At 36.5% G+C, this 20,810-nt stretch overlaps 1 protein-coding gene across 1 annotated transcript in view; it reads right to left on the reverse strand.

Annotated features, from left to right (window-relative positions):
- Window positions 1-1,205: 1,205 nt before the first annotated feature.
- LRP6 (LDL receptor related protein 6) overlaps window positions 1,206-20,810 on the reverse strand; it is a 179,145-nt gene continuing 159,540 nt past the window's right edge. The window contains exons 20-23 of the mRNA XM_079140029.1: window positions 17,762-17,992; window positions 16,364-16,500; window positions 8,594-8,691; window positions 1,206-5,922 (exon numbers count right to left, since the gene is read on the reverse strand). Of these exons, the coding sequence (XP_078996155.1) occupies window positions 5,628-5,922; window positions 8,594-8,691; window positions 16,364-16,500; window positions 17,762-17,992 (761 nt within the window). The 3' untranslated portion in view covers window positions 1,206-5,627. The remainder of the gene's footprint in view (window positions 5,923-8,593; window positions 8,692-16,363; window positions 16,501-17,761; window positions 17,993-20,810) is intronic.

The raw sequence follows: 20,810 nt of genomic DNA on the forward strand, positions 1-20,810 counted from the left end.
TAAAAAGGATTTTGTAAACTTTGCTAAAAACCTATGTGGGGAAAGGACACAAAACACATTTCAGGGTTTTCCCCATTCTTGAGACCATCTTTAATTTACGCAAACCAACCAGAGTTCTGCCTATCCTTTCTTTGATTTAACTTGGAATGGCATGATTTATATAGCTTTTCCCTTCAGGGGAAAGAATAGGAGTCAGCAAACACCAGGGTGTTTGAACAATTACACTAGATCATACTAGATCTTGGTTTCCATTTAATACTTTTGAAATCTGAGGTCTACTACTACAAATAAAACAAGTGGCTTTTTTCCCTGGCTCTCAAACCTACTTAAGACTCAAGCTGGAACCTGGTAGGTTCAGGTTCTCATTGGCTTACCACAACCCACCCTTAAGGAAAAAGTGTTCTATATCACATTGGGCTCTAAACTAGGACAAGTAATGGTCATTCATTTTATAAGCAGATTTAGGGGAATGGAAGGGGACTACTCAGAATCCACATCAGGACTCCTTCCAGTTCAGTGAAGAGCAGTCCTGAAGCACAGCTTTTTTTCCTTCTCTGTTCCCACTCACAGGTACTGTCAGCACTGAGGCAACAGCCCTTCTCAAGTCTGTCTCTTCTAGGGCTCTATTTCCCTAGAAGAAATACAGCCAATATGGCTGGGTTGTATTTGAAACACAGGAGTCTTATTGATATCACAGCAAAGCACACTATCTACTGTTCTAATTTCTTGATGAGAAGAAATGACACTTGTTTTTCCACCATTTTATTATAAAAATCAACATTTCATTTGTTACAATTCAGCTTATTGTAATAATCAAAAAGGGAATTTATACAAGGTAGTTTTATACAGTTTATAATTAAAGCACTTATTTTACAAAAGGGGGAAGTGAATAAGTGGACAAGGGCTGACCAAATGTTGGCCATTATAATATAAATACATCCTTGCAAAGCACCATCGTACCAAAGTCGATGAACATAGAAACACCAGTTGACTTTAAGACAATGACAAAGATTAAAGCTTAAGAAAAAATTTTAAAACATAAAGGATAAACATCTGAAAGCAGCACCAGATCCTTCACTTGCAAGTAAGGCCAGTCCAGTTTAAGCTTCATGGTATCCTCTTTCCTCTTCTTAAATTTCCATCACTAACCCAGATAATTAACTTCATGTAACAGTGGAACTAATAATACTTGCTTTATTTTCTTATTTTAGTACCCATATTTAGGCATTAATATACGGATATATATCTACATAGATATATATCTCTATCCCCTGACCTTATATACGATTAAAAAAACAAAACAATCCAAATGGACAGTTAAACAAAAGCATGTTATCTGTAATTCTTTGGTTTTAACCTCTGGACAAACCCTAAGTGACAGTGGGAAGTGTTAATAGTTGGTTTATGTTAGATCCACATTTCACTTCTGAGTACAAGCAATCACTTAGTTTGTAGATTAAAAATGACTTGTGGGAAAAACAGTGAAGTTAACCTCAGTAATTTGTTTCTAAGTCATTAAGATAAACCTAAGTATCTACCTTCCCTTCCACTCAGGTACAGGATTATTCTAATAACATGTGGAAACATCAGGTCAAAGAGAAACATCCTCACAACATGGATTCACAATGTTCATAATTTTTTTTAAATTAAAAATGTTCACTTTTATGCCTGAGGTCCAAAGTTCTTTACTCTAAAACTCCAAAAGAAGCCAAATTTTGAGACTTATGAAACTGTGCCATACTAGATGTCAATAACCACACATATGCTACCGTACTTTCTAAAATAATGTTATTTTTCGTGACCTATTTTATTAGGCTTGGGATGAGGAAAGGAACAAAATTAAATTTCTTGAGTTTAAGAATTCTGCATAGTAAGTTTTAAACAATACTTGATTATGAACTTCTTTAGGACCTAGTCCATGTCTACATTTAGTGTATAAACATATAATTTGTGAATCCTGAAATACATGTCAGTCAACTGATACTTTCACACCCATATCAATACTTCAAACTATGGATTTCTTACATTTACTAAAAGCATGGCATATTTGGGAATGTGAGAAGTCCACAATTTTTGTTTCAGGATCTTACAAAGTTTCCCCTCCAAGAAACACAAAGATTTTAAAAACTACATTTGTAGGAATCTAATCTAAGCAAGGTCTACATAGGAAAACAGCAGCAGCCCACCTACTTTCTGAGAACCAGGCTAGCTTTTGGGCAAGCCTCTCCAGTTTCTATTATGATCATTGGTATCAGGGCACACAACCAAAAGGATCTCATTAAAGGCAAGGTAACTACTTGACATGTCTTGGAAGTGATCTTTCACTCATGGGCCTTTACAGCAAAACAAAAGATGTTTCCCCCAAGGTCACTGCTACCTGAGAGATAGTGGCTATTCTTACAACTTAAGTATGGAATGAGTTGCCCTGTACAAATTATTGACTTAAAGGTATTTTAAAATAACAAATATGACCCTGGACCATCTTAAAATTCTATTGCTCAAAGCTCCCTCCTCCCAAATTACTGGCTTATTTTAGATGAAAATGTACTTTAAATTCTTATTTCTAATATACTCATAGTCCCTCTAGAACAGCTGTCCTCAAACATTAAAGGATCAGCTATCTCTTGGTGGGACATCACAAAGTGTTTTTACATTAAAATTAAAAAAAAAAAAAAAAATATATATATATATAAAATATTCTGCTAACTAAACATCTGTGACACACCATATAGAAGAGTGCCAGCAAGTGCCAAAAGCATAATAAAAATTTCTGGAAGAAAAATTATCACTGACAAATTTCTATCCAATAGCTGTGTTTTTTAACCCCCCTGTGAATGTGCCAATTCTCTGACTTTAGCAACAAAACTCCTTGGGTCACTGTTCAGAAGACTTAGGGCCTGAGGAAGCCAAGTTCAGAACTTTAGTGGTAAAGACCATTGCAATGTGTAGTACACAAAAAGTCTGCTGTGTGATAATTTTATCAGAAGGATACATACTTTAAGATCTGGGTTCAAAATAAATACATATTTAAGGAATCTAATGAAATTTTATTCATTTTTTTGTCTTGAATGATGGATCTAGAAATATACCAAATATCAAATTTAAAACTCCTTTTTTATTTTTTCCTCGTTTGTGGTCTCATGTTTATTTTTTCCTCACTTTTTCCAATTAAAGCTGTGTGTTTAACAAGTATAATAAGTATAACTGTCCATGTAAACTGAGAACAAATAACCCCTGAATTTGATAATACTCTCCATCACAAAAAGGATTCTCAGAAATACTAAAAATCCATTTCAACCACTCCAGAAAGAGGATACTGAGATTAAGCTGAACTGCCTTCAAATGATTTCAAACAAATTGGCACACAAATTAGTATTTTGCAAGAAGAGGCCATTGCCATCGCAGTACAAGCACTTGGACTGAGATACAACAAGGCAATATTCTTCTTAGTTCATTATAGTGCAAGTTTCCACATGGGAAGCCCACCAGATAAAGATGCACATTAAAAATGTAAACATATAGAATTCTCAAATTCTAATTGATACCCAGTTACTGCTAACCTTTCCATCTTCATTTAAGCATCAAGTGTCCCTGTGTGTCACAGAACTCATGTTCAACATTTTCATTTTGTCTTAGACTAGGAGCACTTTGTTCCACCAACAGGAAGTTAATGCTTGTCTGACTGAAATGCAAGACACTGATGGATTACCATTTATTTACATGCAAAATCAAACTGCCCCTAACAATCTGAGCAATATTCTGAAAACAATTTTTTTTTTTCCCTCTTTAAATTGTAGTTTAAAATTGCTTGAAAAATTACTTCACACTTGCCAAAATTCTGAATCCTTTCATCTGTTGTTTTCTCTTGGGTCCTGAAACTCAGAGGATCCTCTCACCAGGACTGAATTTTAAAATCACTCAATGACTAACTGACCCAACACTTGGTAGGTAAAAGTATACTAGTTTAAAAACACATTCGATTTTAGCAGAGAAGTGCTAGACACATGTAAAAAGCAGGAAACTAATTTCTGGCAAGGTGGCAGAGCAGTGCTAGAATGAATCATTCCACAGGTCAGCCCCTGTACCACACATGACAGCAGGTCAGGCAGGGTACATGAGAGACTTCCATCATTCCCCTCCACCCAAGTTCTGACAGCTGAGAAATTTATAATTTGTCTTCTCAATTCAACCCCATTGTTAAATTTGTTAAGTTATCTTAATTCATAATGGGATAAGGCAGAACACATATAAAAATATATGAGGTGATTATAAGAATTATTTGTGGATAATCAAAACAACCTACCATTCACAGTGAGTAACAGGAAGATATTAAACTCATGTCACACATTAGAAGAGGTATGTATGTAGACAGCATTCTGAGAAAAACTGGTCTAAAGAACATGAAAATGTCACAAATAGTTAATAAAGGGATAAACTAACAACAACAAAAAATTTTTAAATATTGCTTATAACCAGAACATATTTAAATGCTTTACTCAAAAAAAATATATATAAGTGATTTTCATATTGTCATATGCTGAAAGTACTGCAAGGATATATGATTAATTTACAACAAAAACATAATGGTTAGATTGTAATTTTTAAAAACTGTTTATATGTGTTGTAAAAAGACATTTTAATGAGCACTAAAACAATCTTGGAAGTAAAGAAGACCATTAATATGGCTAAATTTTGATCATTTATGCAAAAACAGCAGTTAAATTGAAGATCTGAGTCTATTGGGGAATGGAGCTAGTAGAAACATTAAAGTCAAAACCTAATTTAGAAAATATCATTTAATTGATTCCTCAGGTAAAATGCTTGAATAAACCATGGTCTCTTAGCAGAATGGCCTACAAAGTTGTTGGGGGAGGCAGTAGGGTGAAAACATCTATGGAAAACTTTAATTTTGACAAAGGTGTGGGCTCTAACATAGGGACAGAAGACTTGCACATCCACAGGCCCACAACATCTTATAGACCACCAATCTTTCCTACAATACCACCATCAGAATGGATTCTTGTAAGTATCTATCTTCCTCACTAAAATGGTTGGATTCCTAAGCGAAAACAAAGTCCTTTGTCTATGCTAGTATTACTTTCTTTTCTTTTCCCTTCTTTCATTATTTAACTTCTTGGCCCTCAAATGTTAGTTAACCTGAAGGCTATTTGGCCACTTCCAAGCATCTATGGTTTGCCGCTCTGAGATGGACTTAATTTCTTCTTTTAAAAATGTTTTTTTCTTTTTCTTTTTTTTGGTATCAATAAAGTCCAGACATTCCTGGCCAGTGATGCCTTTATTATTCCTGTTTCCTTTGTACTCAGTCACTTCACTGGGTTTAAGGCATGCTTTGTGTATTCAGTTTGCAAAAATAAAACTTTTAGTACAAATTTATTTTTATACAAATTTTTATGGCACAAGCAGCAAATCTGCTATTTTAAGAAAATATATAAATATCCTTTTCTTCTGTACAAATATCTCCAGTATTCCCTACCCCCATTTTATAATTTTTACTATACATGGTCTGCCTCATCCTTCTCTAATAGCTCCCTCCCCCCCTCCAGATCTCAACCAGATATGTATTTACATTTTCACGTTGGAGGCAGTCAGAGGAGGAGGGCCCCTCCTCAGGAGGAGTCCGTGCAGGGAGAAGGTGGCGGTGGGTAAAGATGATGGGAATAGCTCCTCTCTGTGTATGGAGAAGGTGGACAGCTTTCATAGTTCTCCTCTGCTGACAAGTACTGGCTTCTGGGTGTGGGAGGTGGGGGCACAGGTTCTGAGTCATAGTTCAAGTCACTGGTGTAGCCCTTAGCTGTTGCCACTGAGGTCATTCTCCGGCTAGGAGCATAGTCACTGTCACAAACATCTGTGCTGCAGGGTGTAGTGGGGGGTGCAAAGTGCCGGTAGCTATATGGCCTGTAGCTGGTACAGGGAGAAAACACAGAGATGCAGAGTTAAGTTTTATAGAAAAACAATTTTATCAGAATTCAGGGACATTAGATATAAACTTCACTTTGAAAATATAACAAGAAGCAAATTTCAATGGTGAATTAGCAGAGGAAAATAGAACACGTATTTTTGTATTTGCAAATAAAACCTAATTAGAGGTAAGTAAAAATGGATAGAATGGGAAATCAGAGGCAAACTCAACCTAGTTTCTGGATGTGCTTTTATATCTTTTTTTTTTTTTTTTTTTTTTGGGGTGCTGGGGATCGAACCCAGGGACTTGTGCTTACAAGGCAAGCACTCTACGGACTGAGCTATCTCCCCAGTCCCTGCTTTTATATCTTTAAGTTAAACTATCACAAAATAAAAAAGGACTGTTCAAAGTTGTATTTGGGCTTGAGATGTAGCTCAGTGTAACTCAGATGTGTGCTTAGCATATGCAAGGTCCTGGGTTTGATCCCCATCACCATATTAAAAAAGTAAAAAATAAAAAACCTTATAAGTTATACTTAATGGTCATCTTTGGAAAATGTGTCTGTTACACATTCTGCATGTAGCCAATTGCAACAACAGCCTATGAGAAGAATGAGTCTTTACATACTTCACACTACAAATGTTAGCATTCCCTCAACATTCTTTAACTGCTCTATTAGGTACCTGACAAATAAGTTAATGATCCTTGAAATCTTCGTTTTGTTTTTTAAAAGGTGAACATTACACAACCCAGGGTGAATTTTGGTAGACAGCCTAAAGGGCATATCTATCCTGTTACTATTACCATTAGCAAAGGGAAACTGCTGTAATTTGGGGGAAATAGTTTTAATTCACTATAGATAGGAATACTGTCATAAGAGCAGCTTTAACTGAACTTCAAAATGATGAATTTTAAATACTCATAGAGGGCCAGTAAATTTTCTAATATATATATTTCAGAGGCTTAATATATTTTTTACACTTTATCTTTTCAAGTAATCCATAGTTGGTAAATCTGTAGCCTGGCTATCTAAGAAAAACACATTGGAAAGAGAGGGAATTAATTAGGAATTAATCTAAAGTTAGCTGGCCTTTCTGTCTTTCCTACTTCTATATGTAAGTTCTTATATCTTTTCATTGTAAATATAGTAAAGGCTTCCTTATTTCATATTTATTCCAAAGATTTATGTATGAGTTTTCTTACCAAAATGACTACAAGAGAAGGGGCAAGACCAAGAACAACTGAGAATCATTTATAAAATACCTACTGATACTGAGCACAGGAGATAGTATTACAAGACACAAATAATCTACTGCCACTCTGCCTGGCCTCAAAAGAAACAGTTTCCAGAAGACTGGAAGTTACTTGACCTGCTGAGCAAGTTCTTGAAGGCTTCTACTATCAGGGTTGACAGTATGTCATAGTGCTTTTGTTTCTGCATTTTTTGTTTTGGTTCCATCAAACAGGTGTCAAAGACTTGGTTAAATGTCCTGGCTCAGTATTCAAAGGGCCGAATATAATTCTGGTTTTCAAAATTCTTTTAAGTTCTGGTTGAGACAAAAATTTCATCAAATGATAATAGGCTTGACAGAGAACAGAAATTGGGCTTAACTTGAAATATGGGATATGGTTAAATAATAACTATTTTTGATGCAGTTATGTTTACTATCATCAGTGTTTTATTCAATTTGAATTAATTTTTTAAAATAAAATTTCAGTTCGTTCCTTTTGTCTTTTAGTTTTTAGTTTTCAGTCTTCTGCTTTTCTGCTTTTTAGAACAAACTTGTGACAGGAAGCAACAGTATAATAAACCATAAAAACAATTAGTTTGGTGCCAACTCTATCCAGTCTATCTCAAACAACTTTATATAAACTGAAATATAATTCAAATAAGACTGTAAATCGGTTCCATTTTATTTCTGTCCATGTGTAAGGTTATATCAAGTCAATTCGATTTAAATGCTAGGGGACACCTTATCTGAATGATAATGAGCATGTGGAGATGCCCACAGACATAACACTCAGTGTCAAGACAGAAAATAAAAGATGCTGACTTTCTGCTGGTCTTCAAGGAAGATGGAAGAATAAGGCAGATAGATACATTGATAGCTGACCTCTTCAATTTGCTCTACAGACTCACATATTAGCACAAAGGCATAATTTCCCCTGTTGTGGCTTATTAATATACTTCATTTATTTTAGCCAGTCTTAATTTACTACATACAAAAACATGAGAAATCTTTTACTCCTGATTACGGTAACACATGTAAGCAAGAGCTGACCTTGCACTTCTCTTAAATTCTGTGCTCTTAATACCCCTGCTGTTTAAGAGCTCACACAACTCTTTGAACAGAATTACTCCAATATTTAATCCTTAGAGCATCAATCACACTTAATCTGACTAGTAACTTATTTTGGTATCAGTGGCTTTGGGGGTAAACTTTCCTCAGAATACTACCAAAGCCTGGGATTCTACTTCATTACTCTAAAGGCCAGAATCTGTGTCACTCTTTTAAACATGTAAAATTCCCAGGAAGAAAAGGAGTGGGGTAAGATGCCTATTCTCCATCTGGTGACCACCAACTGCTCATTTAAGGCTACATCAAGTCACAACTAGAACACTTCTTTCTTCTAATAAGTACTTCAACTTACATTAAAGGAGGATGTACATACCTGTATGACCTATGAGTGGAAGGGCTATTTGAAGAATACCCAAATTCCATAGTGTAATGTGATCGCTCTGTGGCAGGGGATGGTGGTGGGTTCAAAATCTAAAAAGAAAAATAATTAAAATATTAAAATAGCCTATTCCAGATAAGAGACTTGGATTTTCTTTCACCTTTTCTATTCCTATTCTTTTTCATTATACTGCACAATCCTTTTCCAAAGAACTGACCTAAAATCTGACCTAAGATAGTACTTTATGATTGTGGCTTCCCCTTCCTTAGGACAATTTCATCATCGCTAAACTGTATAAAGTAACGAAAAGAAAATGTGTAATCTCATGGACACCTTTTTAGAGTGCAGACTGCTCAGGGTCAGGCATCTATCATCCGCCACTTGCCTGTCCATCTCCTGCCTTACACCTACCCATCACCCAATGCACGAGGTTCCCCTCCTGATCGTCTGACAACAGTCAGCAAATTGATCGCGGGCCGCCAGTAGAGCACCAGCTGCCTGCTGTTGCCTGGAAGTTCACTGTTACTGTACCTGCAGGTTTGATTACACGTGGCTGCCGCCATTTTGAGACAACAGCCAGGCCCCATAGGACCTCTGGCCAGACTGACTGAGCCCCGACTCCAGGATCCCTCAGCCCGATCGATCACTCCCTGCCTCTGGGGCCCTCACATCGACTGACTGCTCCCTGCCGCCAGGACCCCCAGACCAACTGACTGCGCTCTGTCACCAGGACCCCAGACCGACTGATTGCAACCAGCCTCCAGGATCCCACAACCACACCAAACACATGGGACCTCCAGGACCCCTACCTGACCAACCTGACCAGGTCAGCCTACCTGACCTGGAGGCATCCTGCCTCCAGGACCTCCTGCTGACCACGGCCACACCCTGAGCTGCAGCTTCCCATTTGCCAACACATTTTGAAGCCAGAGCGGCCATCTTGGATAATCCTGGAAGCCTTAGCTCTGATCTTCAGGTGGGGCAAACCCATCCTGAGACTCCTGCTGGAGGCTTGAAGCTCACTGTCAGATACCTCTCATGCATCAGGCTACTGAACTCTGGGAGGTTTCATTATTATATGACTGTTATACTGTAGATTTTCCTTTTTCTCCTCATTGAAAAAATTTAAGTTTTTATTTCTTTACTTTTCTTGCGCTCTTTTCCTTTTGTCTACCTGTTCCCTCAGAGTCTCTTTCTCCCTTTCTTGCATGCTAACATCCAATTTCTTTTGATTACACTCTCACCCTTATCTATTATCTAGAACTTCTGTATATTCTTTTCTTATCCCATTAACAGCCACATTCTACATCCCTCTGCATCCTCTTTGTCCTCCATTTGAAACTACAGACCTTATTGCAAATCTGTTTGTTTTACTGAAGATAATATTTGAACTTCTTCTGTTTATTATGACAATTTTGTTATTGTCCTCATAGGGGCTATTTGGTCTAGGATCGCATAGTCTGAATTGGGCACTGCTAATATTGATCTCCCCTTAAAGAAAGGGTTTTGGAAACCTATAGGGCCACTATAAGCCTACAGAGGGAAATCTGCAATACTCCAGATCTGCACTGCTAGAAGGGAAGATAAATGAACAACATAAAAAACAAGGGAAGAAAATGATCCAAACAAATCTAGATTCTATATTAATAGAATCCAACGACAGTATGTTAGAATAAATGTCAGAAAAGGACTTCAGATTATACATGATTAAGATGATTCGTGAAGCAAAGGATGAGATAAGAGAGCAAATGCAGGCAATGAATGATAATACTAATAAGCTGAAAGAGCAAGTACAGGAAGCAAAAGATCATTTCAACAAAGAGATAGAGATTCTCAAAAAAAAAAAAAACCAAACAGAAATCCTTGAAATGAAAGAAACAATAAACCAAATAAAAAACTCAATGGAAAGCAAAACCAAAAGACTAGACCACTCGCAAGACAGAAGCTCAGACAATGAAGACAAAATATTTAATCTTGAAAATAAAGTTGCCTAAACAGAGAAGATGGTAAGAAATCATGAACAGAATCTCCGAGAACTATGGGACATCATGAAAACACCAAATTTAAGAATTACTGGGATTGAGGAAGGCACAGAGATACAAACCAAAGGAATGAACAACCTATTCAATGAAATAGTATCAGAAAATTTCCCAAACCTGAAGAATGAAATGGAAAATCAAACACCAGAGGCTTACAGAACACCAAATGCACAAAATCACAACACATCCACACCAAGGCACGTTATAATGAAAATGCCTAACATTCAAAATAAAGATAGGATTTTGAAGGCCACGAGAGAAAAGCATCAGATTACATATAGGGGGAGACCAATACGGATAGCAGCCGACTTCTCAACCCAGACTCTAAAAGCTAGAAGGGCCTGGAACAACGTATTTCAAGCTCTGAAAGAATATGGTTGCCAACCAAGAATCCTATACTCAGCAAAACTAACCTTCAGATTTGAAGATGAAATAAAATACTTCCACAATAAACAAAAGTTAAAAGAATTTACAAACAGAAAGCCTGCACTACAGAATGTTCTCAACAAAATATTCCATGAGGAGGAAATGAAAAACAACAATGGAGGTCAGCAAAGGGAGGAACTATCCTAAAGGAATAGCCAAATAAAGGAGAAACCGAGCCAACTTAAAAAGCAAAGATAAGCCAAATGACTGGGAATACAAATCAAATCTTAATAATAACCCTGAATGTTAATGGCCTAAACTCATCAATCAAAAGACACAGACTGGCAGAATGGATTAAAAAGAAAGACCCAACAATATGCTGCCTGCAAGAGACTCATCTCATAGAAAAAGACATCCACAGACTAACGGTGAAAGGATGGGAAAAAACCTACCACGCACATGGACCCAGTAAAAAAGCGGGGGTTTCCATCCTTATATCAGATAAAGTGGTCTTCAAGCCAAAGTTAGTCAGAAGGGATAAAGAAGGACATTTCATACTGCTTAAGGGAACCATAAATCAGGAAGACATAACAATAGTAAATATTTATGCCCCAAACAATGGTGCAACCCTGTACATCAAACAAATCCTTCTCAATTTCAGGAATCACATAGACCACAACACAATAATTCTGGGTGACTTTAACGCACCGCTGTCACCACTAGATAGATCTTCCAAACAAAAACCAACCAAAGAAACCATAGAACTCAATAACACAATCAATAACCTAGACTTAATAGACATATATAGAATATTCCATCCATCAACCAGCGGATTCACTTTCTTCCCAGCAGCACATGGAACCTTCTCGAAAATAGACCATATGTTATGCCACCAAGCAGCCCTTAGGAAATGCAAAAAAATAGAGATACTGCCTTGTGTTCCATCAGATCATAATGGACTGAGAATAGAAATCAATGACAAAATAAAAAACAGAAATTACTCCAAAACTTGGAGACTAAATAATATGCTATTGAATGAAACATGGATAACAAAAAACATCACGGAGGAGATAAAAAAATTCTTAGAGGTCAATGAGAATGACGATACAACATATCAAAATCTCTGGGACGCTATGAAAGTGGTACTAAGAGGAAAATTCATTGCATGTAGCGCATTCCAGAAAAGAATGAAAAGTCAACAACTAAATGACCTAACATTACAGCTCAAAGCCCTAGAAAAAGAACAGAATAACAGCAAAAGTAGTAGAAGACAGGAAATAATTAAACTCAGAGCTGAAATCAATGAAATTGAAACGAAACAATTCAAAAAATTGACAAAACAAAAAGTTGGTTCTTTGAGAAAGTAAACAAAATAGACAAACCCTTAGCCACACTAACAAAGAGAAGGAGAGAGAAAACTCAAATTACTAAAACTCGTGATGCAATTCACGACAGACACCACTGAGATACAGAACATAATGAGAAGCTACTTTGAAAATCTGTATTCCAACAAAATAGAAACTACCAAAAAAACTTACAAATTTCTAGACATATGCTCCTCCAAAACTAAACCAGGAGGACATACACAATTTAAACAGATCAATATCAAGAAGAAGCCATTAAAAATCTACTATCCAAGAAAAGCCCAGGACCAGACGGATTCTCAGCCAAGTTCTACAAGACCTTCAAAGAAGAACTCATTCCAATACTTCTCAAAGTATTCCAGGAAATAGAAAAGGAGGGTACCCTACGAAACTCATTCTATGAAGCTAATATCATCCTCATACAAAAACCAGGAAAAGACACATCAAGGAAAGAAAATTTTAGACCAATATCCTTGATGAATATAGATGCTAAGATCCTTAACAAAATATTGGCAAACTATATCCAAAACCATATTAAGAAAATCATGCACCATGATCAAATGGGGTTCATCCCTGGAATGCAAGGATGGTTTAACATTCGTAAATCAATAAACGTAATCCATCATGTCAATAGACTTAAGGATAAGAATCATATGGTTATTTCAATTGATGTAGAAAAAGCATTCGACAAAATACAACACCCCTTCATGCTCAAAACACTAGAAAAAATAGGGATAGCAGGAACATACCTGAACATTGTAAAGGCTATTTATGCTGAGCCCATGGCCAACATCATTCTTAATTGAGAAAAACTGAAACCATTCCCTTTAAAAATGGAAACAAGACAGGGATGTCCTCTTTCACCACTTCTATTCAACATAGTCCTCAAAATTCTAGCCACAGCAATTAGGCAGACTAAAGAAATTAAAGGGATACAAATAGGAAAAGAGGAACTTAAGCTGTCACTATTTGCTGATGACATGATTCTATATTTAGAGGATCCAAAAACCTCCTCCAGAAAACTTCTAGACCTCAGCAACGAATTCAGCAAAATAGCAGGCTATAAAATCAACATGCATAAATCTAAAGCATTTTTATACGCAAGTGATGAAACAGCTGAAAGGGAAATGAGGAAAACAACTCCATTTGCAATAGCCTCAAAAAAAAAAAAAAAACTTGGGAATCAATCTAACCAAAGAGGTAAAAGATCTCTACAATGAAAACTAGAAAACATTGAGGAAAGAAATTGAGGAAGACCTTAGAAGATGGAAAGATCTCCCATGTTCTTGGATAGGCAGAATTAATATTGTCAAAATGGCCATACTACCAAAAGTGCTATACAGATTCAATGCAATTCCAATTAAAATCCCAATGATGTACCTTACAGAAATAGAGCAAGCAATCATGAAATTCATCTGGAAGAATAAGAAACCCAGAATAGCTAAAGCAATCCTTAGCAGGAAGAATGAAACAGGGGGTATTGCAATGCCAGAACTTCAACTATACTACAAAGCAACAGTAAGAAAAACTGCATGGTATTGGTACCAAAATAGACAGGTAGATCAATGGTACAGAATAGAGGACATGGACACAAACCCAAATAAATACAATTTTCTCATACTAGACAAAGGGGCCAAAAATATCCAATGGAGAAAAGATAGCCTCTTCAACAAATGGTGCTGGGAAAACTGGAAATCCATATGCAAAAGAATGAAATAAACCCCTATCTCTGACCCTGCACAAAAATCAACTCACAATGGGTCAAGGACCTAGAAATCAGACCAGAGACCCTGCATCTTATAGAAGAAAAAGTAGGTCCAAACCTTCAACTTGTTGGCTTAGGATCAGACTTCCTTAACAGGACTCCCATAGCACAAGAAATAAAAGCAAGAATCAATAACTGGGATAGATTCAAACTAAATAGCTTTCTCTCAGCAAAGGAAACTATCAGCAATGCGAAGAGAGAGCCTACAGAGTGGGAGAATATCTTTGCCTCTCATACTTCAGATAGAGCACTAATTTCCAGAATATATAAAGAACTCAAAAAACTCTACACCAAGAATACAAATAACCCAATCAACAAATGGGCTAAGGAAATGAACAGACACTTCACAGAAGAAGATGTACAAGCAATCAACAGATATATGAAAAAATGTTCAACATCTCTAGTAATAAGAGAAATGCAAATCAAAACTACACTAAGATTCCATCTCACCCCAATTAGAATGGTGATTATTAAGAATACAAGCAACAATAGGTGTTGGAGAGGATGTGGGGAAAAAGGTACATTCATACATTGCTGGTGGGGTTGCAAATTAGTGCAGCCATTCTGGAAAGCAGTGTGGAGATTCCTTAGAAAACTTGGAATGGACCCACCATTTGACCCAGCTATCCCACTCCTTGGCCTATACCCAAAGGACTTAAAATCAGCATACTACAGAGATACAGCCACATCAATGTTCATAGCGGCTCAATTCACAACTGTGAGCCAGACTGTGGAACCAACCTAGATGCCCTTCAATTGATGAATGGATACACACACACACACACACACACAATGGAATATTACTCAGTTATAAAGAATAATAAAATTATGGCATTTGTAGGCAAATGGATGAAATTAGAGAATATCATGCTAAGTGAGATAAGCCAATCTAAAAAATACAAAAGGTGAATGATCTCACTGATAAGTGCATGATGACACATAATGGGGGGTGGGAAGGGGACAAGAATGGAGGAAGGAGGGACTGTATAGAGGGAAAAGAGGGGTGGGAGGGGTGGAAAAATAACAATGAATCAAACATCATTACCCTATGTAAATGTATGATTACGCAAATGGTATGCTGTTACTCCATGTACAAACAGAAACAACATGTATCCCATTTGTTTACAATAAAAATAAATTAAAAAAAAAAAAAGAAAATTTTGTAATCTCTAAGTCACTAGTTTAAGTTCAGCACAGCTAGGTTCTGATTTTTAAAAATAATACATATACACACACACACACATGCACACACACACCTGCCATTTGCCATACTAGGGATTAAACCCAGGGGTGCTCTACCACTGAGTTATGTCTCCAACCCCCCTTTTTTTTTGGTACTGGGGATTGAACTCAGGAGTACTTAACCACTGAGTCACATCCCCAGCCCTATTTTGTACTTTGTTTTAGAGACAAGTTCTTCACTGAGTTGCGTAGCATCTCGCTTTTGCTGAGACTGGCCTTGAACTTGTGATCCTCCTGCCTCAGCCTCCTGAGCTGCTGGGATTACAGGCATGCACCAGTGTGCCAGGCCCCAGTCCTTATTATGTTTTACTTTGAGATAGGTCTTGCTAATTTGCACAGACTCAACTCAATCTTGAAATCTTCCTGCCTCAGCCTCCCAAGTCACTAGGATTAGAGGACATAGGCCACCACGCCTGGCACATTTTTCAAAAATTCTTAAATGTTTGGAGAAAAATGAATGATTTAGGGAAATTCTAGGTGTGTCCCCTCTTTTGGGAGGTCATGAAATGAAGGCCCTTATTCTTGAGAGATACCATTTAGTAATTCTATTTTTACTTGAAATAGAAAATTAATATCCCGTGCTTTCAAATATGCCAGTCAGTGAACTTATAAGAAAGATTTATAAGCATGGACAGTGTGGTAAATCCTTCTTTGAGACTTATATACCTAAATTCTACACTAAAAAACTATTTTTACAGCTGGACATGGTGGCGCACACCTATAATCTCAATGGCTGGAGGGGGAGGGTGCGTAAGGCAGGAGGAAAACAAGTTCAAAGTCAGCTGAGGCTTTGGATTTAGGGAGATCCTGTCTCAAAATAAAAAATATACAATGGGATGGCTCAGAAGTTGAGTGTCCTTGGGTTCAACCTCTGGTACCAAAAACAAACCCACGATAATTTTTACATTATCATCACTGAGCATTCACAATTTAATCTAAGGTGTTTTTTATTTTAGTATTCAGAGAAAAAGCAAGACAAACTGCTTACTGCAGGGAAGTAAGTGCCTTTGGTGCTTGAAGAACTGCTTGATGATGCTCCTGTGACATGGGCTCGATCATAGGGAGGTCCACTGCTTCCCCCCATGATACTGAGGGAGCTGATCATTGATTTACCTCGAGACATTCCTAAGATGAAAGAAACAAAAACAGAAGATGAGGAGTAGGAGGTCAGGAGGGAGGAGGGAAAGTGCTGGGGAGTGATATTGGCCAAACTGTATTGTTATATTGTGTTTATGTACAAATATGTAATAAGAAATCCCATCAATATGTATAACTATAATGCATCTATAAAAATATGAAAAAAAACCCAGGATGAGTAAGATCTATAAAAATATATGAAATAATTTTGCTCAACACTAGGGTTACAAACACCAAAGCCCTTCAAAGTGAGGTTTTTCAACAGCCTAGAGGATTTGAGAGGGAAAGGCTGGTGAATGATGAAGGTTGTAAAGCAGGGTAGGTTAAATAATAAGGCTTGTTTAAAAGGGAGAAAAAGTCAATTTTTAGGGCATAAACACAATGCATGGAAGACATTTCTTCACCTACTGGATACAATATTGCTGGAATCAAAACTACCAACTCCAAAGAAAAAAGTTCTATTTCTTCCAAGTAGCTTCCCCAAATTTCACATACATTAAACAGGTATAGCACCAAGAAAACTCTCTCATAATTAGCTTAACTACAATGATTATTTACTTAATAGTTACACCCAGAATAAGTTCCTATTTTCAGAGGTTTTTGGCCAGACACCTCCTTCTTCATATTCATTAAAAGGAAGGCTTCTTTTCACTAAGGGCACCAGAAAACACTAAAAAGAAAATTATATTTTCCTTGAGCAACAGGGCCTACCCAAGTGTGGAACTTCTGGCTACCTGGCAGTGCTTAAATCAGTCCTAGTCCTGTCATCTCTTACGTCAGGAGAAAACATAAAACAATTTATCACTCCCTTCTGTCACCCAGTTATTTCTGAATCTTTGTTTGCTGAAGGGAAGTTTACCTATTTTGGAGATACCTTTTATTCCTGGGATCAATAGTAAAGGGTTCCCTGGTAGTTATGAACCTAAATAATGTGTGGTTTATAACTCTTCAGCAAAGAACTGGCTGATGTGCTTTCAGGAGCATTTTTCCAGAGGACAGTCAGAGGACTTAGAGCTTGCAGATATATTTGCTTTATAACCTTTGCAAAGTTCTACCAAACTATATCTAAGGTTTTTTGTGTAAAAGACAAGATGCAAAAAGTAAACAAGAACATTGTTCTTGTAATTTTTTTAAACCCAAAATAATCTAGTTGGAAGCAGACCCTAGATAGTATTCTGTTACCATAACAGAAACTTAATATTCTTGCCAAGATCCAAGACTTGATTCTCATAGATCAGTCTTAACTCACCTGGAAGAGATCCTGACAGAGAACTTGGGTGTGGCACATAACCAAGAGGCACAGAAGCTGGTCCATGAACCACATAGTCATTAGTCATAGTTTCCCCATCTCCCTTCATACGTGGACACAACATCCTCTGGCAGATGAAGTATATGGTTCCAGACACAAAAATGGTAACAATTACTCCAATAACTGAACCAACTGTGTTAGTGGCCTGTGGTGCTGGCTCTTCAGTTGGATCTAAAGTGGAGAATGTTATATAGTTATCTAACAGCAAAATAATTGTATATTCAAAATAGCAACTAAAAAGAGTTTATTAACAGAATGTTAAACTATAAAACTAATGAATATAACTCAAACATATTTTTCTTTTATGAATACATATATACCATGCCCAATGGAAATAAGAATTAAATGTCATCATTAGGAATCAAAATGAACCACTATTAAGTGAAGACAGAAATAAAACAGATTGGTAAGTATAACTATAAACTGACAGAAACAAAGATGGCAAGTAAAGTATAGATTTAAACATTAAGAAGCTATAAATTCATATGCAGATAAAACGACTTCTTTCTGTATATCATAAAAATCTACAGTTATTTTGGAATTTCAGGGAACATTATATGCCAGAAGGGAGGGATCTAGAAAAGTCATCAAAATGTTTGACTTGGAATGATGAAGAAGCCATGCTACACATGCTACAGTTTAGATTTTAATGATGACATTTAGGCCTAGTAAAGGAAAATTAAAAATTACAGATGATCCTGGGTTCTCAGATCCAATAAGCTGTTGCCCTCAGGCTGTCTGGTTGCCTAGGGGCAAGAAATACAGGTCTCTGATACCTGATTTACTAGAGGATTCACAGAGAAAGGTTAGAGCGCTAAAGAAAGGATTGCATCCAGGGTATTCACCTTTTCTGGATCCCTGAGTCTTTAAGAAGCAGAGGGCATTAAAAAAAAAAAAAAAAAAATATGCAGAGGACATCAATATCAGAGGTAGACAGAAAGAGCAAATGTACTTATCAAATTCAGAAGCGTTTCTATTTAGAGGGAAAATGCTTCCATTCTGACTAGTTAACTTTTACTTCATAATTGCAGATCCTTTAAAAGATTTTTTTCTTCTGCTTTATCTTACTACAAATTTCCTATACACATAGCTAAATTTATCTCAGATTATATGAAAGAAATGATGTGAAAATGATAGCACTAAGTTATATAATATACAGGGACTATCTTTTACAAATTTAGTCTGTGGAATCTGAATTTATAAGCAGCATCCCATCTTTTCTATTCACTTATTGTGCTTTGGTATTCCTTTCTAATGTCATGCGTCAAGAAAAAATTGTTTAAATGCACTACACCCCCATTTCTAGGCTCTGGGCTACATCTTAATTCACTGAATTCAATGAATTGGCAATTCCCTTGCCAAGGCACTAAAAACTGCTACAACAAAAGTCAATTTTTCCCCATCTGCCATACTATTTAAACTTCATCTCACTGCCCTCTCTACACATTCAATACTGCTGGATCATGTTCTTTTTTCTCAAAAATGTCTGATCAATATCCTTCAAAGACACCATTTCTTTCAGTTTTATTATTTTATTATTCTTTTTCTGCTTTTTGGTTTTTTCCTTGGTTTTTGTTTTTGTTTCATTATCTCCTGACAACTGTGTTTACTTGAGACCTATCAACTAATTTTTCCTCCTCTATCTACTCTCCTGAGATACTTTGCTTACTGCCACAGCTTTAATTATCGTCAGTAAATTGAAGAGTACCAAATCCTCCTGAGCCATAGATCTATATATCAACAATTTCCTAACAGCTTCAATGATACATTCCATAGTTATCTTAAATGCAACATATCCCAAAATGAATTCCTCATTACTACAATTTGTTGTTTTTCCCACATTCCAGAGGTGAAGCACATCACAAATGAAGGAAGAAGTCTAATACAGGACAAGGAAAAGTGATTGGGCCTGTAGTAAGCTGTGAAGTGCGTGCCTGCCTAAAGGTATTTAAGCTAAATTAAAACAAAAACAAATTAACAAAAAACATTGCATCAACCAAACATCACACCTACATCCAGGATATGGTTCGGTACTTCAGTTCTCAGTCCCTACTATTTATCTTAATGACTCCACTCAATAAGGTATCTGTGGGTCAACTTAAACTTGTCAGCTATATCTAAGTGGTTACCAAATCCTTTCTATTCTATTTTTAAAATAACTCTGAAATCTATTCCTTCTTTTAACACCCCCACTCCTGCTTCCAATTTAGATCTTCATCTTCTGTCTGAACTACACAGCCTCCTAAGTACTTTTAAATTATAGACTATAAGTCATTAGTAGATGATAAAAACAATTTAGTGGGTTGCAACTGGCATTTATAGAAAGAAAGAAAAGAGAAAGAAGGAATGAAGAAAACATCACGGTGCAGTCTACATCATATGGGTTAATACTGTTTTGTTTTGTTTTTTTGGTACTGGGGATTGAACCCAGGGCCTTGTGCTTGCAAGGCAAGCACTCTACCAACTGAGCTATATCCCCAGCCCCTGGGTTAATACTGTTGTGTGACACTTCTGTTTATGTATGAAATCACATCTTTATATTCCTCGATATGATCCAAAGCAGTCTGAAAACAACCAGCTTAAAAGACTTCCCTGCCTATAATCTCCTCCAATATACCTGCAATATCACCTCTAATATGGCCTTTATGTATTCATTAATTTATGTAGTCAAGCAGATTCTTCTTAGAATTTTCAATGACTCTCCATTATGAATGGACTGCCTAGACAATATAGACAATTCTGAGAACCTTGAGCAGGTACAGTATATCTTCAGCACAAGGCAGTAAATGCTTATTGCATCAATGAGTAGATTCTAAAAGTATTAGTAAATATCCACTTGAACTTTTATTGATTTGGGAGAGACAAATGTTATGGCATTGGTTAGCAGTAATGAGCCCTGAAGAAACTACAGGCTGTTCAGGAAAGGATCTCTAAGTCTCCAGGTATATGTTTGTCTAAGTATCCTCAGGATGCATTTTAGGAACTCTTA

This window comes from Sciurus vulgaris, assembly GCF_902686455.1.
Source record: "Sciurus vulgaris genome assembly, chromosome: 5".
In the NCBI taxonomy this organism is placed as follows: domain Eukaryota; kingdom Metazoa; phylum Chordata; class Mammalia; order Rodentia; family Sciuridae; genus Sciurus; species Sciurus vulgaris.